Source organism: Podarcis vaucheri (assembly GCF_965113315.1).
Source record: "Podarcis vaucheri genome assembly, chromosome: 7".
Lineage (NCBI taxonomy): Eukaryota > Metazoa > Chordata > Lepidosauria > Squamata > Lacertidae > Podarcis > Podarcis vaucheri.
In genome coordinates, this window is record NC_138765.1 from 26859255 (window position 1) to 26881490 (window position 22236).

The 22236-nt window shown below is 47.2% G+C and overlaps 1 protein-coding gene across 6 annotated transcripts in view; it reads left to right on the forward strand.

Annotated features, from left to right (window-relative positions):
- Window positions 1-6605: 6605 nt before the first annotated feature.
- LOC309537285 (mitochondrial peptide methionine sulfoxide reductase-like) overlaps window positions 6606-22236 on the forward strand; it is a 41163-nt gene continuing 25532 nt past the window's right edge. For 2 of the 6 annotated variants that reach the window (XM_082232103.1, XM_082232106.1), the window contains exon 1: window positions 6606-6763. In XM_082232103.1, coding sequence (XP_082088229.1) covers window positions 6691-6763 — 73 coding nt within the window. In that variant the 5' untranslated portion in view covers window positions 6606-6690. Of the gene's footprint in view, window positions 6764-14652; window positions 14927-15104; window positions 15255-22236 lie in introns of those variants that run through there. The other 4 variants (XM_082232102.1, XM_082232104.1, XM_082232105.1 and 1 more) reach the window with 3 other exon arrangements.

A 22236-nucleotide genomic window follows, 5' to 3' on the forward strand; every position in this document is an offset into this window, starting at 1 on the left:
AGGTGAGTGGGGCTGAGAGACTTCACAGAAGTGTGACTGGCCCAAGGTCACCCAGCAGCTGCATGTGGAGGAGTGGAGACGCGAACCCGGTTCCCCAGATTACGTGACTACCGCTCTTAACCACTACACCACACTGGCTCTCTCAACAGCTTGGTTTGCCATTCCTCTCTGCTAGGGACTTGGTCTTCTTTCCTTCTCTGGGCTAGTAGCATCAGTGCAGCTGTAGTTGCATACATAAAAAGTCTTTTCTGCTCCTCTGGGATATCGGTACCTACAATTCCTAATAAATTCCTAATAAAAAAGTTTTTTTTAAATACAGGTTATTTTAAACATTTTAAAAAATTCATTATATATCACCTCCCAGAATGCTTTTATTTCCTTACACGACCACCACATATGGTTAAAGGTACCTTCTTTCTCTTTACATTTCCAGCAGGTATTTGTACTTCAGAAGATCCCTGGCATCTCCATGTAGGGCTGGGACTATCCTCTGCCTGAACTCCTGGAAAGCCATTGACAGCCAGCGTAGACATTACTGATGGTCTGACTCACTGTAAGGCATATCCCTATGTTCCTAGGTACAAAAGGCAGCAGAATGTGGGACTGCGGTGGCGTAGTGGGCCGGGCCAATGCAAATGGAGGAGGTGCCGTTTTTGAACACTCCTTCATGTAAAAATTTACTGCAAGTAGAAAATGAGTCCATGAAGGAGAAGGGTTCTAGTTCTGTCCTCCCCCTGCTGTGCTAGGTTTCTATAGAATTATTTCTGTTTTTACATAGGGACACATTTGTATGCTTCACACCCACCCACTCCACTGGTCATTGGTACAGCATCACTAGCTTCTCAGGGGTCCCCCACCTCATTCTTCCAGCCGTAAGTGTAATCTGGCGGGTATGGTGCAAAAACACAGCCATGCACTTGAGCAGGTCAGCCAGAGCTTGGTTCACCTCTGGATTTCAGCGGTGTCCTGGGTGATTGGTTTTTCAGTGGGCTCCAGTCCTCTTGGTACCATGCTGCCCCCTCCCCTATGAGCCACAGAACCAGAATTTAGCATGTAAAACAAGCAAACAGAGGCCAATTTTATCTTCCCCCAGGCCCCTCTGTGAATGAAGTGAGAGGTGAGCAGCTACTAGGAATAGGCCTTTTCAGTGATGGCACCCTGCTTATGGAATGCCCTCCCCAGCAGTGGCGGAGCTTCAGGCTCAGGCACCGGGGGGGGGGGGGCAGAGAGCAGGCAGGGGTGGGGCTGGCACACATCCTGGGGGTGTGGCGCACCGCCCACAGGGGCGTGGTGGATGTCCTGGGGGCGTGGCACGTCAACCACAGGGGCGTGGAACACAGCCTACGGGTGTGTGGTGCCCAGCACTGGCAGGGAGCAGCCACGATGGCACTCCACCAGGATCATGCTGTCAGGGGTGGTGCGCTCCCCCCCTACTCCTCTTCCTCCACCACTGCTCCCCAGAGACGCTCACCTGGCAACAGGAAACCTGTGGCCCTGCAGCCGTTCCTGGACTGCAACTCCCATCATCCCTGACCATTGGCTATGCTGGCTGGGGCAGACGGGAGCTAGAGTCCAAGAATATCTGGAGGTTTGCCAGGTTCCCCACCTCTGGCTTACACTATGATCTTTAAGCTGCCAGCTTGAGGACCTTCTGGTTCTCCCAGGTTCTTTGCAGCACAATCCCACCCAGCTCTTCAGTTTCTGCACCAAGTTCCCCCTTGCTGGGATTTATGCTGCTTTTATTTGTTACAGTTGCTGTGCTTTATGCTTATTTTAGTTGTGCTCTGCTTTGCCAGGCTTTTGTTGGTTTCATAATTTATCTTGATTTTAGAGGTTCTTATTGAGAACTGTATTTTATTCCTTACAGAAACCGCCCAGAGCACTTAGGTGGATGGGTGGCATAAAGATGAAACGAATGAATGAATTGGTTTCATTTATACAGGTAGGAGGCTCCTTTTGCCACTGGATGACACATAATTGGGATTGCCTTCCCCCATAATTTTCTTTTTTCATCTCATCTCGCCTGTTTATTTGTATGTTGTTTCCCCATGAGATTGTGCCCAAAGTGGCCCACAACAACTCAAATAAACCGCAACAACTAAAAAACATGAGAAACAATTACAAATCATAATATAAATAAATGTGCACACACAAAAACCAATCCATGCAACATTTTGAAAAACAATGCAGGTAAATTACCATATTTTTCGCTCTATAAGACGCACCAGACCACAAGACGCACCTAGTTTTCGGAGGAGGAAAACAAGAAAAAAAAATTCTGAATTCTGAATTCAGAAGAATCTGAATCTGAAACATCAAACATTAAAAACTTCCCTAAACAGGGCTGCCTTCAGATGTCTTCTGAAAGTCAGGTAGTTGTTTATTTCCTTGACATCTGGTGGGAGGGCATTCCACAGGGCGGGTGCCACTACCGAGAAGGCCCTCTGCCTGGTTCCCTGCAACCTCACTTCTCACAATGAGGGAACCGCCAGAAGGCCCTCGGCGCTGGACCTCAGTATCCGGGCTGAACAATGGGGGTGGAGACAATCCTTCAGGTATACTGGGCCGAGGCCGTTTAGGGCTTTAAAGGTCAACAGCAACACTTTGAATTGTGCTCAGAAACATACTGGGAGCCAATGTAGGTCTTTCAGGACCGGTGTTATATGGTCTCAGCCGCCACTCCCAGTCACCAATCTAGCTGCCGCATTCTGGATTAGCTGCAGTTTCCAAGTCACCTTCAATGGTAGTCCCATCTAGAGCGCATTGCAGTAGTCCAAGCGGGAGATAACTAGAGCATGCATCAGTCTGGCAAGACAGTCCACGGGCACAATTCCCAGGTGGCGGGAATTTGGATGGTGCTGGTGATGAAGCTCACATTAGCCTCCCATCCTTACTGTCACTTATATTGCTTTCCACAACATGCTTTTCTTCCCAAAAGCCAGCCCAGGAGGATGGGCATGCAGTTCTTAGGCAGTCCTCCATACAAACATTGGCAAGTCTGAACTCTACTTAGCATCAGGGAGGATTTCATTAAGTGGTTTGAGGGCCTTCTCTGCACCTAATCTGCCGTGCAGATGGATGGGCAATGGACCAGCAGGAACTGGAGCTCCAAGCCCTGAGCACATCTCATCTTGAATGAGAGCCTTGTGCAGACTGCAGAGTAAAGCTCAAATCTGGAGCCCTGTGTGGATATTCACTGTTTCCATGAAGGGGTGGATGTCACAGACCCTCCAAGTGTCTCTATTTTCCAGAGACAGTCCCAAATTTACAGAAGCCATCACGGTTTCTGATTTGAACCCATTTTCCCTTAAGGTGTCCCTATTTTCACCGGAGAAATGTTGGAGGGTATGGAGTTATGCAATCTCCAAGCCAAGGAGATAAGGAACTATATATCCTTTAGAAGACACCTGAAGAGAGCCCTGTATAGGGAAGTTTTTATGTTCAATGTTTTATTATGTTTCTATATATGATGGAAGCCACCCAGAGTGGCTGGGGCGACCCTGTCAGATGGGCGGGGTATTATTATTATTATTAAAAAGGACTCATATTCCTATTTTCATAGCAGAAATGGGGGGTTGGGGTATGATGCCATGGCCCAAAAGGAAACGAAGGAAGCAAGGAGGAAAACAAAGGGCTGAAGTCAGAGCTACAATTCCCAGAGTGGTTTAACAGGCATTCCCACTTCCCATGGGAATTCTGGGAATTGTGCAGCTCTGTGATGGGGGAAAGGGTCTCCTAACATGTCTCTGCACCTTTAACAAGCCACACTTCCTGGGATCCTTTGGGGCAAGAAGCCACGGCTGTTTAAAATACCGTATTTTTTGCTCTATAAGACTCACTTTTCCCCCTCCTAAAAAGTAAGGGGAAATGTGTGTGTGTCTTATGGAGCGAATGCAGGCTGTGCAGCTATCCCAGAAGCCAGAACAGCAAGAGGGATCGCTGCTTTCACTGCGCAGCGATCCCTCTTGCTGTTCTGGCTTCTGAGATTCAGAATATTTTTTTTCTTGTTTTCCTCCTTCAAAAACTAGGTGTGTCTTGTGGTCTGGTGCGTCTTATAGAGCGAAAAATACGGTAGTTTAATACTGCTTTAAATGTATAGTGCAGATGGGCGCCTAAGAAGAAGGAAGCTGCTGATTGTAAATAAGAAGGCAGGCAAGCAGGCAGGTGGGACAGACTGAAGCTGGTGATTTCACCCTCAAGGATCAGCCACAGCTACTGCCCTGAGCTCTTTCCCTGCAGCCTGGGTGGAAATTACAATAAGGAATTGCATCCTCCTCTGGATGGCTTTTTGCTCAGCCTGGCTCTGTTCAATGGTTGTGGCTTTTTGTCTCTTCATTACAGCTCAGGCTTCTCCCTCCTCCAGATTTCACTCTTTCTCATCTCCTTTCCGCACAAAAAAAGGAGACTTAAATCAAAACAAAGGAGTTACGAGCACAATTAGCAGAGCAAATGGAAGTGAGGGAGAAGAAAGCAAGAGAGCTGTGAAGTAGGGGGTGTCTCCCCCTTTTTCTCTCTGCTGGCAAGAGTGTTATTAGGCACTCACAAAGATTCCTTATTAAATGCCTTTTGACATCAAGTAGGAAATTATAGGACGTGTGCATTCATTCACTCACTCAGGTGACAATTGAGCCCTGGCTGCCACACTCAGGGAGGGGGGGACGTGGGGGGAGGATAATAAAGGAGATACTGGAAGAAAAGCAAAAGACAGCAGGTTTATAAATCATGTTTCCAAAGCTTTTTCCCTCCATCGAGCAACAATACCTCTTAGATCCGAAACAAGAGATGGAAATGAGAAAAGCCGGTGGCGGCTTAAGCACAACACAGCATCTCTGTATTTATTTAATCCTTTCCAACATCAGATGCTGCCTTATGCATGGGGCTGCCCTTGAAGACTGTTCAGAAATATCGGTTGGTTCAGCCCTATTATCTGCGGCTACACACATCCCATATATTCCAACCACATGACTTCATGCAATCCTGGGAACTGCAGTTCACTCAACGCAGAGTTACAATTCCCAGCACTCTTCACAAAACAACAGGGTCCAAGATTCTTTGGGGGAAGTCATGTGCTTTAACTGCATGGGGCGTAGGTGCCAACTCCCTGGGGCCCTGGGTGCCCGAGCACCCACAAAGGTCCCCATGAAGGGACAGGGCACCCACAATTTTTGGTGCCAGGGCCATCCAACCTGGGCACACACAGTTGTGGGGCCAAGTTGGCACCCCTGGTATGGGGTATGAGCAGCAAGAGACTTGCTGGTCCAGTTCTATTTGGCCTTTGTCAAAGGAGCTTCACTGGCTTCCGGTGCATCACTGGGAACTATCTGAGGTGTTCGTTATAATCTCACAAACCCAAAGCCACAAGGGAGAACCAACCATTTCCCCTTTTCCATTTAAAAAAGGTGATCAGGGAGAGACAATGCAAGAGAAAGTCTACCTCCACCTGCCACCCAACTCCAGCAATGGAATGTTCTCTCCAGTGAGGCCTGCCTAACATCGTTTCAGCTCCAGGTTCAGACCTTTCTCTTTTCCAAGGCATATGGTGGATTGTGACAGTTTATCATGACTCAGAGACCACTGATCATTTCACTGGTGCTACTGCTATGATTCTGATGCTGTTATTCGTTAGTGCACTGATTATTGCTATTTTCTGTATTGTTATTCTGTTTGTAAGCTGCCTATAGACTATTTTTGTATTAGCTAATAAACAAAATAATAATCATCATCTTCTGTTTGGGACCTGGGCACTTGAAATAGCTAACATTAAAAAAGAATTATCTGCTGCCCCATGATTTTAATTGATCAATGAACCAACTAAATCCTGCAGCCTTTATTGTTATGTTGTGCCTTTTTTGGCCACTGCTTACAGATTTTTAAGTATTAAGCATCTTAGAAGCTTTTTTTAAATATAAGACCCCATCTTAGCACTATACATACATTTAAAGCAGTGCCACACCACTTTAAATAGATGTGGCTTCCCCCACAGAATCCGGTTTGTTAATGATGTTGAGTGTTGTGAGGAGAGCCCCTGTTCCCCTACAGTTGCCAGTTAAACCAATTCGGAGAATGGAATGGGGGGGGGGCAGCAGCCTTAGCAAACTACACTTCCCAGGATTCCTTGGGGAGCGTGGGAGCCCTGACTTTTAAAGTGGTATGACACTGCGTTAAATGTACAGTGCGGACGTGCAGTGGCGTAGCGTGCGGGGTGCAGGGGGGGCCGGCCGCACCGGGCGCAACATCTGGGGGTTAGGGTTAGGGGGCGCAAATCCACGGGTTAGGGGGCGTAAATCCACGGGTTAGGGGGTGCAAATTACTTGCCTTGCCCCGGGTGCTGACAACCCACGCTACGCCACTGCGGACTTGACCAAAATTAGTAAACATATGGTGTGTGTGTGTGTAAAAATTTCAAACGGTGAGGCGAGGGGGTCAACGAAAGGCAGAAAAGTAGGTAGCGATTGGGCTCCTGACGACGAAAGCACCGATTATGGAGCGGAGGCGGGTGGATCTCCCAGCAGCCCACCCCGCCCCTTGCGCCGCTTGAAGCTTCATCAGCCCCACCCACCAGTTTTACGTCACACTTCCCGCCCCTTGGCCCCGCCCACCTCTTGTCCCGTGCCTGAGAAAAAAGTGGAAACTGGCTACTTACTTGCATGTGGGTAGCGGTGGGGCGCCCCGTTGTTGAACTGCGACGCCATGCCTGGTCCTGTACGGATGCCCTCTCGGGAAGAGGCTCTGCTAGGCAGATCTGAGGCAATCGTAGTGTCAGGTACGGGAAGAGGGAGACCCACGCGTGTCCCTGTATTTTCGTGGGGTGGGTGCAGCCGAGGTGGGAGGGGGCTTAAGAAATCCCCACCCACCATCATCAGCTATGCTTTCTGCCCTTTACCCGCCCAAATCTATCTCACAAGGCACAAGCGCCTTCCTGCTAGGAAAAAAGGGAACGCCAGTCAGTTAAGGCAGGGAAGTTCCCCGTGGGGTTTGCTCCCGCGTAGACCTGCACGGGACCGGCAGAGAAGAGCAAGGAGGAAGGCATCCAACGCCGTGTAGCTCAAGAGGATCGTTAGATCCCAGGTCCTGAGTGCGGAGATTGCAGGAGGGATCCTGCGCGCGCACACGCGCGCACTCCCGTGAGAAGTTTTGAGCCTCCAGGAGCTCTTGGAATGTGCGTTGTTTCGTGGTTTGCAAATTGGCTCTGACGCATGACGCTCCCGGGGCAGAGAAGTCGGAAGCTGGGATTTGCACCCCAAAATAAGTTACGGGCGTGCAAGCTTCCCTTCGTTATCCAAGCTGCTCACGTGTCTGTGTAGAATAAGAGGCTGGGTGCATGGGCTTAGCCAAGAGATGGCAGGGAGGGGCAGCTGCCCCCCCCCATCAATAAAAATATATAGCAAACGGAGGTTCTGCCCCCACTAACAAAAGGTCTGTGCCCCCTAACAAAAATCCTAGCTATGCCCTTGGCTGGGTGTTGAGAGACTATGGTTCTTCCCAAATGGTGGGTCTAGGGGAGAGTGTGGGGGGCCCTCCTCCTTTTCCAGGCTGACTATTGTCCTTTGCATGTTACCTGCAAAGCTGAACTTTTTGGTGGAGGTGAATAGTATGAGATGTAGAAGACTTCTTCCTATAAAAGACTGATGAGTCAATGTGGTGTAGAGAATGTCTCACAGGTCACATTAGTGCCACCATACATTTAGAGCACATGACTCCCCCCAGTGAATCCTGGGAGCTGTCGTTTACTCCTCAGAGAACAGTTCCAGGAACTTTGAACAACCCAAAGGTTCCCAGGGTTCTTTAGGGGAAGTCCAATGCTATACAGTGGATGTGACCTCAGACTATGGCTGTGGGGAACCCAGGTCCAGATCTCCGTGCCCAGCCACAGAAAGCTCACTGGATGACTTTGGGACAAGCTACCTTACAGGGGTGTTGTGATATTAACACTGAGAACCGTGCATGCTGTGCTGATCTCCCTGGTGGAAGTGGGACAGGAATGGAAAGCAGTGTAATAAAGTGATTTTTGATAGGAAAAGTGCAAAAGCTGAAGTCCAAGGGAGACGGCATGCTTGACCTCATTGCTTCCTGAAGCTCACACAGTCTAAAGTTCTAGTTTGTGCATGCAGTAGATAAGATTGTAAAGCCTCCTTGTCTGTTGCATTTCTAATTAGCACTAAGGAGCTGCCTGGTTAAATGTTTCCCCATTTGGCAAAGAAGGGATTTTACACATTCGAAACAATATCAGGGAGAAGGCTAAGCTAGAACTCCTCACCCTGATTTCTAGTTTGGATCCCTCACCCAGAGAAAAGTAATTCATCTCTGTCCCACCCCCTGCCGCCATCTGAAGTGGTAGATTCCAAGAGTTGACCATAACATCAAATGCTTATTACATTTTTTTTAAAAAAATCCCACCTTTTCCCCAAGGAAATGTAGATCATGTATAGGACCGGGCAATATCTGGTTTTCAATATCGCGATATATCACCAGCTAAGCATCGCGATATACCAATAGATCATGATGTCGGAAATAAGGATGGAGCTATGTAGAGGCATTGGCTGGCTTCACAGTTTCCCCCACATTGTGATTTCTGCATAACAGCCTTGGTCCAGTATACCTGAAGGAGCGTCTCCACCCCCATCGTTCTGGACTGAGGTCCAGCGCTGAGGGCCTTCTGGCAGTTCCCTTGCTGCAAGAAGCCAAGTTGCAGGGAACCAGGCAGATGGCCTTCTCAGTAGTGGCACCCGCCCTGTGGAACGCCCTCCCACCAGATGTCAATGAGAAGAACAACTACCAGACTTTTAGAAGACATCTGAAGGCAGCCCTGTTTAGGGAAGCTTTTAATGTTTAATAGACTATTATATTTTAATATTTTGTTGGAAGCTGCCCAGAGTAGCTGGGGAAACCCAGCCACATGGACGGGGTATAAATAAAAAAAAATATTATTATTATAACACACATGCACACACCGTGATTCATGGTATATTGCTAGGTCAAAAATTATGAAACAGATATCAAGATATAGACTTCCTATGGACTGGTTTTGGATGAAATATTGCCCAGCTGTAATGGTGCTCATGCCCCCTTCCCTTCTCATTTGCTCCTCATGGCAACACTGCAAGGTGGGTTAGGCTAAGAGATAGGAAACTGCCTCATGCAAAGTGCACATCTAGCTCATTGTTTACACCAGTGGTAGTGAACCTCTGGGTTCAGCTATGCTCACTGGACCTCCCTGTTTGGCCCGCGAGGCCATTTTGGATAAACCGCACCCACCTGCCACACACCTAGTGTCATGTATGCTGTCAGAGGCAGAGCTGGTAGCGCTTTGTGAGACCGACTGATCCGCTGATTTTCAGGGATTTGAAGTGCCACAGAGGGCTGTATGCAAGCTCCGACCATCACCCGATAGTTGGGCTTAGACCTGCACAGCTTAGGTGCACATCAGATGAGCGAAAATGGATTGCTTGATGTTGCTGCAAAGTCAGGTGATTGGTAGGTGGGCAGCCTTGCAAGGGAGAGGGGAGATAAGGATCTGGTCTGTCAGCTGAATCCAGTTCCTAACCCCTGGCCAAACCCTCAATACCAAGGATAGGGAACCTGTGGCCCTCTGGCTCCCACCAGCCCCAGTCAGCATGGATGTCAGGGACGACAAAAGAGTCAAGCAACATTGGAAGGACCAAAGGTTTCCTAGCTCTGCTCTTCCTTGGCTGGTAGCTCTAAAACCCTAGAAGTCTTCCCTAGTCCTGCTTAAGGGATACTGGGGCAGTCTGCATGCAAAGCATGTGATTTGCCATGCTTACTCTGAGATGGTGTAGCCACTGTGCCACACTTCCTCTGTGCTTATAGAAGTTAGAACCAATTAGAAAGCAAAACTGGCCTTTCAGAGCTTGGTGCCCCAGTCTTCTTTTGTCTGTGCCTTTGTAGATTGGGTCTCAGCTTGCTTTCTGTTGAGGAAGGTGGTGAAAAGAGTGTGGCTTTTATTTTTTAATTTGCTCACGTTTCTATCCCGCCCTTAAGGCTATCCTAAGAGTCCTGATGGAGCCAGGCAAAGGCTTATCCAGCATTCTGTTTCTAGAGTGGGCAACCACTGGGTACTTGTGGGAAGACCCTAATAATAATAATAATAATAATAATAATAATAATAATAATAATTTATTATTTATACCCCGTCCATCTGGCTGGGTCTCCCCAACCACCCTGGGCAGCTTCCAACAAAGTATTAAAATACAGTGGTCTGTTAAACATTAAAAGCTTCCCTAAACAGGGCTGCCTTCAGATGTCTTCTATAAGTCTAGTGGTTGTTGTTCTCTTTGACATGTGGTAGGCGGGTGTTCCACAGGGCGGGTGCCACAACCGAGAAGGCCCTCTGCATGGTCCCCTGTAACTTGGCTTCTCACAGTGAGGGAACCGCCTGAAGGCCCTCAGAGCTGGACCTGCAGAATGATGCAGGGCGGAGATGCTCCTTCAGGTATACTGGACTGAGGCCAAGCAGGACATGAATATGAAAGCCCTCTCCCACTGTTGTTCTCCAGCAACTGGGATTCAAGAGGGATATACCGCCTCCGATCCAGGATTTGGTATGATGAGCCATTGTGATGAGCGCCCACCGATATAGCCTTGAGGTCCATGAATTTGTCTAATCCTCTTTGGAAGCCTTCCAAGTTGGTGGACATCACTAGCTTTTGAGAGGGCAAATTCCATCATTGAACTATGGCACTGTGCAAAAAGATGCTTTCTTTTCTCTGTCCTGAATTTTCAGCTTCATGGGATGATCCTGAATTCTAGTATTACGAGAGGGGAGGGAGGGAAACCACTCTCTTTCCACTTTCACCACACCAGGCACATTAGTTTTACAGTGGTACCTCGGGTTACAGACGCTTCAGGTTACAGACTCTGCAAACCCGGAAGTAGTACCTCAGGTTAAGAACTTTGCTTCAGGATGAGAACAGAAATCGCACAGCGGCAGCTGGAGGCCCCATTAGCTAAAGTGGTACCTTTAGCGGACAATATGCAGCTAGATGGACCGGTGTTCTGATTCTGTATGAGGCAACTTCCAGTGCTCTTAATATTTTCATAGCATTCATTAGCACTGTGACTGAGCAACATGCTCAAGAACTGTGTGTGAAAGTAATGTCATTATGAGCTGGACAGGGTAGATTGGACATGTGCTCTCAGTAGAGGAAAAGCTCTGAGCTACATTGCTTCAGATCCTGAAGGTCCAACTGAGTTCTTCTTACAAGCAATAAAAGAAAATAATGACTTGACCATCATTTGATGCCCTTTGCATTTCAGATAAGCTTTGTTGATCACCTGGAGATGGTGTGAGCATGTTTTATGCTCGCTCCATAACTTCTGGTATCTATTATTATTATTATTATTATTATTATTATTATTATTATTATTATTATTCTACTTTGTGCTGGAATGAATGGGTGGGTGGTTATATGCACCAGGGTGGGGGGAACTGCTTGCTGATTTCCCAGCTGCTCTTCCCAAGAGAGTGTCATCCCTGTTTACATTCTGAACATGTGCCAAGGGCCTGTGCTATGGAATGATACTGATTGGGGATGGGGTATACTGCACTCTCCATGGCAACAGATAAGTGTTGCTAGGAGACAGCAGAGGAATAAAAGGCTGGGAGGGATGCCCAGCAGCCTTCGTACCCCTCCTCCTCCTCGTCTTCCACTCTCTCTCCCCAAAGTGTCTTTTGGAACAAGATTATTCCTGAAACGTGGCAACTGTCATTGCAACCATCACATGGTAGCGTAAGGCGGTGGAGGAGTTGGGAGCATCTGAAGACTGGGTTTCTTTCTTTGCACATCTACCATGCAATGGTGTCAGTCGCCATTAACCCCTGTAGTCTTGCCTGGTACAAAGGCACTTGTCTGACCTTCTGCCATGTCTGTAAGAAAGGAAAAGGTGCTCATCACAGGAAGCTGCCTTCTGCTGAGTCCCATTGTCTACACAGGCTGGCAGTGACTTTCCAAAATTTGAGGCCTAGAGTCTCTTCCATCACAACCCAAAGATGTTGGGGACTGAACTGGGCACCTTCTATAAGCTGAGCAGATGCACACTTAAAGCACCCTTTAATATTTTTTGTTGGAAATTGTAGTTTATCCTTTACAGAGCTACAATTCCCAGTGCTCTTGAAGACTACAGTTCCTATGATTCTTTAAATGTATGATGTGTATGCAGCCTAAGTATTTGCATGGGAACTTTGGAAGCTGCCTAACCCTGAGTCAGACCATTGGTTCCTCTAGCCTAAAGGGACCCCTGACCATTAGGTCCAGTCGTGACTGACTCTGGGGTTGTGGCGCTCATCTCGCTTTATTGGCCGAGGCAGCCGGCGTACAGCTTCCGGGTCATGTGGCCAGCATGACTAAGCCGCGTCTGGCGAACCAGAGCAGTGCACGGAAACGCCGTTTACCTTCCCGCCGGAGCGGTGCCTATTTATCTACTTGCACTTTGACGTGCTTTCGAACTGCTAGGTTGGCAGGAGCAGGGACCGAGCAATGGGAGCTCACCCCGTCTCGGGGATTTGAACTGCCGACCTTCTGATCGGCAACTCCTAGGCTCTGTGGTTTAACCCACAGCGCCACCCGTGTCCCTATTCCTCTAGCTTAGTAATGTCTAAATTGACTGGTAGTAGCTCTCAAGGGTTTCCGGCATGGAATCTCTCCCAGTCCTACATGGAGCAGGCAGGGTTTGTACCTGGGACCTTCTGCATGCAAAATTAGATGCTCTGCCACTGAGCCACAGCCCCCTTGTTTTAGATTATGAATGCAATGCAGAAGATGATGCTGGGTGTTGCTATAGTTCCGTTGACCATAAGATGTACCCTACTGAATTGGAATGGAGGTCCATCCAGCCCACCGTGGCGTTAGATTATTCTGTGCTTTGCAATGGAGAAGATTCCTAGCTTTAGTTCCTGGCATCTATAGATAGGGCTGGAAAAGACCTTCAGTTTGGACCGCTGATCACTCACAGTTTGGCTCTGCCTCACCTTGAACTGCCCAAGTCAGAAGGGGGAAGATGAGGGTCTGCAGAGTGGATGTTTGCTGAATGCAAGGGGCATGGTGGTGAATTCAAGAGCCTTGCAGAGGATGTATGTATTGCCAGATTAAAAACTCTGGAGACTGATGGAAGGGGAGGCTGGTGAAGGCACAACAAAGCAGGCCTGGGAAGGTTTGTAGCTCAGTGGCAAAGCATGTACCTTGCATTCTGAAGCTTCCTTGCTCAACACTTGGTGGAAGCCTAGGCATGGTGACACAGAAGTAGGACCCAGGGTGGTCACTGAGACTTGTTCCAGGTAAATGTGCCTATGATTGCAGCCTCCAGTTTTTTGTTGCAGCTGACTAACACAGTCAACTCTCTGGAACTCATAATCTTGAAACAGCACCGGTGCTCTTTCTACTCAGATGGCCAGTTTGCCACCTCGACAGTGCAAGAAGATCTTGGAATGTGTCTCAGCTGAACTGGTTGCAAACTGACTTTGCTCCTCAGTCAGGTTTTTTCCCTTGCAAACAGACCCGGTTTTTTAAACCAATAACAACTCCCTATTCTGGTTACTCCCCTGTTTCTTAGAAAACCAAACCAAACTGCTACTTTACTCTCAAGCAAGTCATGGAGCGTTTTGTTTCATATGCTTATCAGTATTCCTAGACTTTGGAACTCCCTCCCTAAAGAAGCTGGGCTGGATCTCTCCTTGCTGTCCTTCTGACGGCAGGTGAAGACTTTTTTGTTTCCACAGGCTTTGAGGAACTGACTGCTTTTAATGACAGGGCTGGTGCTGTAGTGTTAACTGTAACCATCCATATGGTTTTAGATCCTAGATATTCAGCAGGTTCCCTCTGTGCCAACTTTTAAATGCCTGCCTTCTCTGTTCCGCCAGGCCTATGCAGGATAATACATCTCCCACAATAGTTGGCTTGTTTCTTTTTTCCTTTTTTCTTTTAACTAAAAAAAAACAACTTTTTATATTGTTTGGCTTTCAGTTTTTGCATTGTTGCAAACTGCTTTGATACCCCCCCCCCCGATACAGCGGTATATAAATGAATAAATAAATAAAGCAAGCTTTAATTCTACCAATGTTTAATTGTGTGTGTTTTTTAAATGATTGGTTTTCCCCCCTGTGTTTTGAGTTGTTCTAATTTTTACCTTCAGGTCCCGTATGGGAAAAAGGCGGGGTATAAAAAACACACACAAATAAACAAATACTTTATATTTCCTTCTGTTCCCCTGGGTACAAAACTTTGCAGCAGTGCCAAGCAAAACAGTGTTACTAGTCTGGGAGAGATTCATATCAGGCCCTTAGAGCAAGCAAGGTATGAATTTGTTATTGAAGCGGCCCCGGTCAGCGTAGCCGCCAGGGATCAGGAATGATGGGAGTTGTATTCCATCTGGAGGGCCACAAGTTCCCGACCTCTGCCTTAGGAAGAACTATTAGCAGCTTGGTGTTTTGGCTCCTTGGCTAATCCTGATCTCTTCTTCAGTGTGTGTTGTCTGGACACACAAAACACGCGTGCGCATCCTGCCGCAGAACTGGCATGTTGAATGTAAATTTGCTCATTGTCTCCCCTTCTCCTCCTGCCTTTACCGAGTTGTTCTTTCTCTCTCCTCCCTTTCTCTTTCTCTCGCTTTCTCTTGGTCCCATGATGCTTTGCACCTCAGCAAGCTGATGCCATATAAAAAGAGTGGCTGTTTTCCTGCCCGTTCTTCTGATGGCAGAAGGGGGGAAGCAACCCTGGCACCGTTTGGAGGCGAAAGTTGCCAGGCTTCCGACAAGGTCCTCCTTGTCTTGTTTTCTCTGGCGTTCTTTATCTCCCTCCCACCCCTTTCCCTGACACCCAGAACCTCTTGTGGATAGAGGGCACGAGGCGGGCACCCACAGGAGTCCAGGGCGGGTACTGGCCTGAAGGAATTGGGGGACCATGCACCAGAGGAGGTAAGCTTCTTTGCTTCTGCTCTGTTCTTTTCTTTATCTCTGTGGGTGTTTTTAAATAAATAAACTAGTTGCTGTGAATGTTTGGATCTGCCTACTTTTTTTTTTTTGGCTAGCTTTCTGGGTTCCGCCAGGCAGGCGTAGAGCGAAAAAGGGGGGGGAGGGTGGCATAGAACCACTCCAGTTGGGATGAAGGTTGGCAGGGAAGCCGTGAGACAGAGGGAGAGAGAGAATAAAGCTGCCACGGGCTGGAGGTCTGCCAAGGATGCTTGGCAGAGATGCCATGGAAGACTGGGGCAGCCTGGACGCGGCGATGTTGTATGGATGGGAGGTGAGGAAGAAATGGTGAAACGCAGAAAGGCAGAGAATAGGAATTGCAGGCTACTGAATTGGACATTTTCTTGCGTCTACATTTTTAATTTTTTTATTATTTTGGAGGGGGGATCCATTTCATATTTGATATTTTTCTCGTGGTGGCTGTTGGTTGGCTCGTTCTGTTTTGCAATATATTTTCAGGCGGAGGGGGGGGTTGCGTTTAGGGAATGTGGCAGTTCCTATGCTGATTGAATTGAATCTGGGCCAAGGAAATTATGTAGCCTGCTTGTTCCCGCTCGGAAAAGGGAGTGAGAGTGAGAGAGAAAAGCAGAGAGACAGGGAGGAGTTGGCTGGGAGCTGCCGAGCTGCCTGGCCACTTTGGCAGCCAAAACATCGAGCCGATCCAAGCGGGCCTCCGTGCCTTTGGACTCCTCCTTGGCTTATCTGCTATCTCCCCTTTTGTGGCTCCCCTGCATGGCCCCGGCTTGTTGGGCTCCTGAATGGGCAGCGTCCGGAGTCTGTGGCAGGTAGCTCGGGACAGGTAGGAAAATCGAGGACCAACTCACACATGATGGGACTCTACCATTTCTTTTTGTTCTGCATGCCAGATGGTTGGGTATATGATTGTGGGCTGGGCTGGCTGGGTCCTAGGAACATATGATGCTGCCTTGTACAGAGTCAGAATCTTGGTCCCTTCTAGCTCTATATTGCTTACACGGACTGGCAGCAGCACTCTCCAGCGTTTCAGATGGTGTTCTTCCCAACCCTACTTGGAGATGCCAGGGATCGAACCGGGAACCTTCAGCTTGCAAAGCAGGTTTTCCACAACCCTTCCCAAGCCTGCTTTGTTATTTCTCGACTGGCATCCATTATTCTCCTGATTTCTGTATTTGGCATTGCATTATCCTCTCCATGGCCCTTTTCCTGGGCAAATTCCACCTTGCAGATCCCTGATTTCCCAACCTTTCCCATTTGCTTTGTGCACTCTGAGGTTTAGGGGCAGTGGAGGCAGCACCACAGACATGGCTGAATCTTTTCGGGTTTTGGATTGCCAGTGCAATGCACTGCAAAGCGTATCAGGTGGGTGTGGTCCAGAAAGCCAGAGATAAAACGGGGAAATAGCTCTCTGCTATAGGGCAGCTTGGGTTGGCTGGAATTCTCCCAATGCAGACATGTGTTAAGGAGAACGTTAGAAAGAGAAGAGAACCACAGACCTTCCCTCAGCTCTTCTTTACATGTTAACACAGTGTTGATTTATTATATATAGCCACCACCCGGCTTGTATGCTATATCCTGAGGTACAGAGAGGCTGGGATGCTTTGAAATGCTAATTTCTCTTTCACTAAGTAAGGATTTAAGGAAGCTGGGCAGGCTATCTTTTTGGATGAGCCTTACCTTTCTGTGACAACGCTGATTTCCTGGTGCCTTTCTTGCCTCTGGAAAATCATGCTTCCTAGTTGTCTCTTTAAAATTTCTCCTTTACAATGAATTCCCGCATGCTGGAGGCCTCGTTTTTTGAGGTTTCAGCCTGCTTGTTTAGGTTTCTGGAAAATTAAATGGGTAGGTAAGGGAGCAAATTCATGTGAACTCTTTAATATTCACGTATGTAATTGCACATGCATTAACTCAAGGCATGGATGGTGAACCAGCTATCTATATGTCGATGGACTCCAGCTCTGATCAGCTCCAGCCCCTGTGGCCACGGGGTCAGGGATAATGGGCTCTGGAGTCCAGCAACATCTGGAGGGCCACAGATCCCATATCTCTGCATGAAGGCAACATCATCTCCCGCCTTGTACAGCGGGCCATTTCACACTCTGCAGCTGGCGAGTTTCCTTTTGAAGTGGGGCGTGCTGTGGCTTTGCAGTGTACACGTAGCCAAAAGGGAGTGCAGACAGTTCCTTTGTTGTTGTTGTTGTTGTTTTTTAAAAAATGGTATGACTAGACCAGGATGTGGCTCAATTGAAACTTTCTTAGCTGTCCAAACACACAATGGCAAGGCAGCAGTTTCCTACAGAGGCACACAGTGAATTCTTGTATTGCCTCTTGTTTTGGTACTCGGTTCATTTTGTTTGTTCGTTTCAGCCATTTGTTTTATGATTCATGCATAGAAACCATATATTTTCTTGCTCGCATTTCTTTTTGCCATTTCTTTCTTGTGCCACTTTTTTTTTTAACCCCTGCCTGCAGTGGCAGCAGCTTGGCTGATCAGGGAGGCAGGAGGGTGCCTGCTTCTTGCAGCCACTGATGTATTTACCCAGAATCCGCTGTGCTATGACATTGGCACAGGGAGGGGGGGAATTGTGGCAGGTGGTGTGGGTAGGGGTAGACCACTTTTGATGGACGGGGGGAGACCACTTTATTTACCTACAGTGCCTGGAATGGCACAGATGATGAGAAGCCTCCCCCTTTGCTGCCAGAGCAGGTGAGCTCTCCTACCTCCAACCGACATGAATGAAAGCGATGAAAAGAATATCCATTCATTCCCCAATGCATTTGCTTCGGAACGAATGAAAGACTGAAACTGATTATCCCTATTCATTGATTTCAAATATGCTTCCTCCCTCCCCCCCCAGTTTTCTTTTCATATCCCAGTACATTCAGTTCCATTCTGATATTTAATATACTTTTAAAATTAATAAAGCTTTTAAGCACAGTTTGCTGACACACTGCTTCAAAAGCCACTGCAGGTCAGTCTTAACATTGTGTGATCTTTTCTATAATACATAGTATTTGTTATTAGAATTGTTCTTTGGGAATTTGGGAGGAAAACACTATTTTATTTGTTACAGTTGGCATACTTCTCCTCCCTTCATTAAGCCCCACAACAGCCCTGTGAGGTAGGTGAGACTAGGAGATAGTGACTGGCCCAAGTTGACCCAGTGAGCTTCCTGGCTGAGGGCAGATTCGAACCCTGGCCTCCCAGGTCTTAGTCTGCCACTCTTAACTGTTATACCACACTGTATCGCTTAATATTTTACTATATAAGCCAGCTTGGATGAATTTTTATTAGGAAAGGAAGCATGCAGCTTTTTAGTTATGTAGTAACATTTAAATATTAGCTTTCCTCCAGGGACATTAAAGCAGCCGCTGTGGCCCTCTCCCCATTTTGTCCTCTAAGCAACCCTGTGTGATAGGTTAATGATTGGCCTCAATTTCACCCAGTGAACTTCATGGCTGAGTGAAAAAAGCTCAGAATGTGCTGTTGGGCAAAGGTTCTTAACTTCTTGAGAATTGTGTGTTGTGTTGTGTTGTGTGTGTTTAAAGAGTCCCATTTCTAGTGTTCTACAGCTGTGAAGATTTGCAAAGTTTGGTGGGTGGGCTTCAGACTCCTCCAGCAGGTCTCAAAACCCCCATGACTCAAAATCAAAATAAATAGTGCAAAAATAAGAGAAATCATGTATATTTTGCACTGATGTTTCTCAACCCACATCTCTTCCCTGACTACAATGTTTGGTGTTATTCAGAATGACCACATTGCGTGTGTGAAAGGCGAGCATTGCATGGACACTCAGCCTTCTGCTGTCTTTTTGGCTCCTGGAGTCATGGCCGTTATTAAGTGTAAAATTCTGTAAAACAGTTCCTATGATAATTTTTTTTTTACCTGATAACATGGGTGTATGAATTCCATGGACTCTGCTAATTTCATCCAATAGTTGTTTAAAAGTAGTGATGTAAGAAGACAGAGTTTTCCCTTCTGTCCTATATTCATCACATGCAGTCCTATTCCTTTTCCATTTCATCTTCCACCAAAACCTGTCTTGTTCGTCTCACAGTCTGCTGTGGCAACATTACAATTAATCACAGAAATCACACTGCCACTCAGTTTCAGTGCAAAGGGTTGGGGGGACGTGATCAGTTACATGTCGTTTGTAGACTGAAAGCAACAACAACAACAACAGTGAATGCCAATCACATTTGCTGGATTGATTGCTGTTCTGTACATGGGGCAGATGAAGAAATGCTGGCAAGTTCCCTTCCCATTTCCCATTTTTGTTGGGATTCCCCAATCTCCCTATATAAAATATAATTGGAAAACATTGGAATGCATGTTTGTTTACCGAACAATTATGGCTCATCTACACAATGCAGGTTATGAGACTGCAGAGCTGTGTTCTGGTTTGGGTTGACTAATCAGCTGTTTCCCTCTTACATGCCTGCTGCCAAACATTGTCGATCTTCGCTTTCTTCTTGCATATCCTCCTTCGGCCAAAGCCCATTCCCTCCCCTCCGTCCCCTCCACCATTACATTCTGCTCCTGCTGCTTGGGTATCCTAGAGAAAGACTTCCTGCTTCTCTCTAAGCAAGCAGGCATTGTGCCCCTTGGCACTGCCCCTTCTCCGCTGATCTGTATAATAACCAATGGCGCTTAAGGTCAGAGGAAGCAACGGGGATGCCCTAACTCACAGGGCTGAGTTATGTGTGGCTGCCCACATTGAGAACGTCCAGGCTAATCTTCCAGGAAGGTTTGCGGACTCCCCCTCCCTCCCGCTTCACCTCGGGAGGCCCCAGCAAGCAGCACTAAAGCCAAGGCAGGACTCGGCTGATCTGTCCCAGGCCGTCTATAAACATAGCCTGCTTCCATCTGTTGGGGTTGGAAGCTGCTCATGAAGCAAGCCTTCCTGCTGATTGATCACGTGCCGTTGGGTAGAGTCTTAAAATAGAGATCTGAAGCGGAAAGAGGACTGGGGCGGAGTGCAGGTGAGGAGAGAAACCAGTCCTGGGCTTTTGTAGCCTTAATCTGTGATAGAGGGAGTGTATAACTTGAGTGTGCATTCCCTAGAGATGCTGGGGTTTGCCTGTGGATTCAGATTAGCAGGAGGCCTAGTTTCTTGGGCTGTGCGGCTGCGTGGCACTGTTCTGACAGCTTTGTTCCCCAGTGGTGCAGTGGGTCAGTGCGTCTGGCTGTTAACCAGAAGGTTGGTGGTTCAAACCCTCCTAGGGAGAGCTGTGGGCAGGATTCTGCATTGCTGGGAGTTGGACTAGTTTGGTTCCTTCCAACTTCTACAATTCTGTGGTTCTATTCCATGAGTGGTCTGACCCCAGGCTCTTGGCATTGGGACCTGCACCCTCGTTCAACTACCTGCCAGTCCCCCCTCCTGCTGACAACCCCCTTTTAAGGAATCTTTGGGGCTTTTTTCTTTAAAGCAGTGGTTCCCAAAGTAGGTGCTGCTATCCTCTGGGGGGTGGCGGTGGAGTTACCTAGGGGGAGTGTTAAGAGGCAAGCAGGTGGCAGGGAGGAGGTGGAGATGTAAAAGTCTTTCAGACTTGGAAAGGTTGGCATCATGGGATCAAGGTCACCCATTTTGTTGAATAGTCTTGATTTGATTTTGAATAAACCTGAAATTAATTGCTACTGTTTTGGTTTTTTAAAAAAATAATATTTATTACTTTCCCAACAATTTAAACACTACAAAAAAGAACAATACAATACAAAGACACTACATAACACTAACACATTAAACTAACAAAACAAAACAAAAACCATTTAAAACACATTAAACAATTTCAATATCTTATCTTTCATTCACTTATTTCAACGACCTCCTCACACCTCCCTTTTTGTATTCCACTTCTGTTAATTGTTTCAGCAATTCCTTTCCATCTTCCTCTGTTTTCTATCCTATAATTATCTTGACACATTCTAACCTTATTTTTTCCTTTAATACTCTATTAATCTATTTATACTTAGTTCCTTATAACATTTCTGCTAAAGCCATATAACTTCATTCCAACATTTTTCTAACATTCATTAATTTTACAGTATTTCTGTAAATAGTCTTTAAACTTTTTCCAGTCTTCTTCCACCGACTCTTCTCCCTGGTCTCTGATTCTGCCAGTCATTTCCGCCAGTTCCATGTAATCCATCACCTTCATCTGCCATTCTTCCACTTTTGCTCTGCTATCTTAGCCAAGAGTCCAAATGGAAATGGTGTTGGAAGGGCACCACAGCATAGGGACACCCATGGGCACTCTGTGATTGAGAGCCCACAGAAAACGGCAACCAGCCCTGCTCCACAGAACCCAGAAGCGATCGGGGCCACTAATCGAAGGGCTTACAACAACTTATTCTCAGCAGGACTTTTAAAGGGATAAGACAATTAATGGAGGACAAAGTTGCCAATGGCTACAAGCCATTATGGCTATATAATACCTCTAGGATCAGAGGCAGCATAGCATTTCTTTGGATACCAGTCCCAGGGGAATAACAACAGAAGAGGGGCACTGCCCCCCTTGCCCTGCTGCTGCACTCCCCACAAAGTATATACTTTGCCAGCCATATACTTTGGGGTTGCGGCGCTCATCTCGCTTTACTGGCCGAGGGAGCCGGCGTACAGCTTCCAGGTCATGTGGCCAGCATGACTAAACCGCTTCTGGCGAACCAGAGCAGTGCACGGAAACGCCGTTTACCTTCCCGCCGGAGCGGTACCTATTTATCTACTTGCACTTTGACGTGCTTTCGAACTGCTAGGTTGGCAGGAGCAGGGACCGAGCAACAGGAACTCACCCCGTCTTGGGAATTTGAACCGCTGACCTTCTGATCAGCAAGTCCTAGGCTCTGTGGTTTTTAACCCACAGCACCACCCACATCCCTTCTGAGAGTTGTTAGGAGATACCTATTTCCTTCACAGCTACAGTTCTCAGAGTTCCCTGTGAAAAAAGGGATCAATGGCTAAACCATTCTGGGAATTGTAGCTCTGGGAAGGAGAACAGAGGTCTCCTAGCTCGTCTCAGCCCCATAATGAAGTACAGCTTCCAGAATTCTTTGGGAAGAGCTTGCAACTATTTAAAGAGGCTCCCCCACTTTCCAGTGTTCTGACAGACAGTGATCCTTGGATGAAGGGTGGTATAGAAATTTAATAAATATAAATTTCAAAAATTGGAAAGGGAACTGGGGAGATACCAAGCACTCAATGTAAAGGAAATCTTGCTGGTCCACGAGAAAAGGAATAATAACCATAATAGAATCATAGAATCATAGAATCATAGAATCCTAG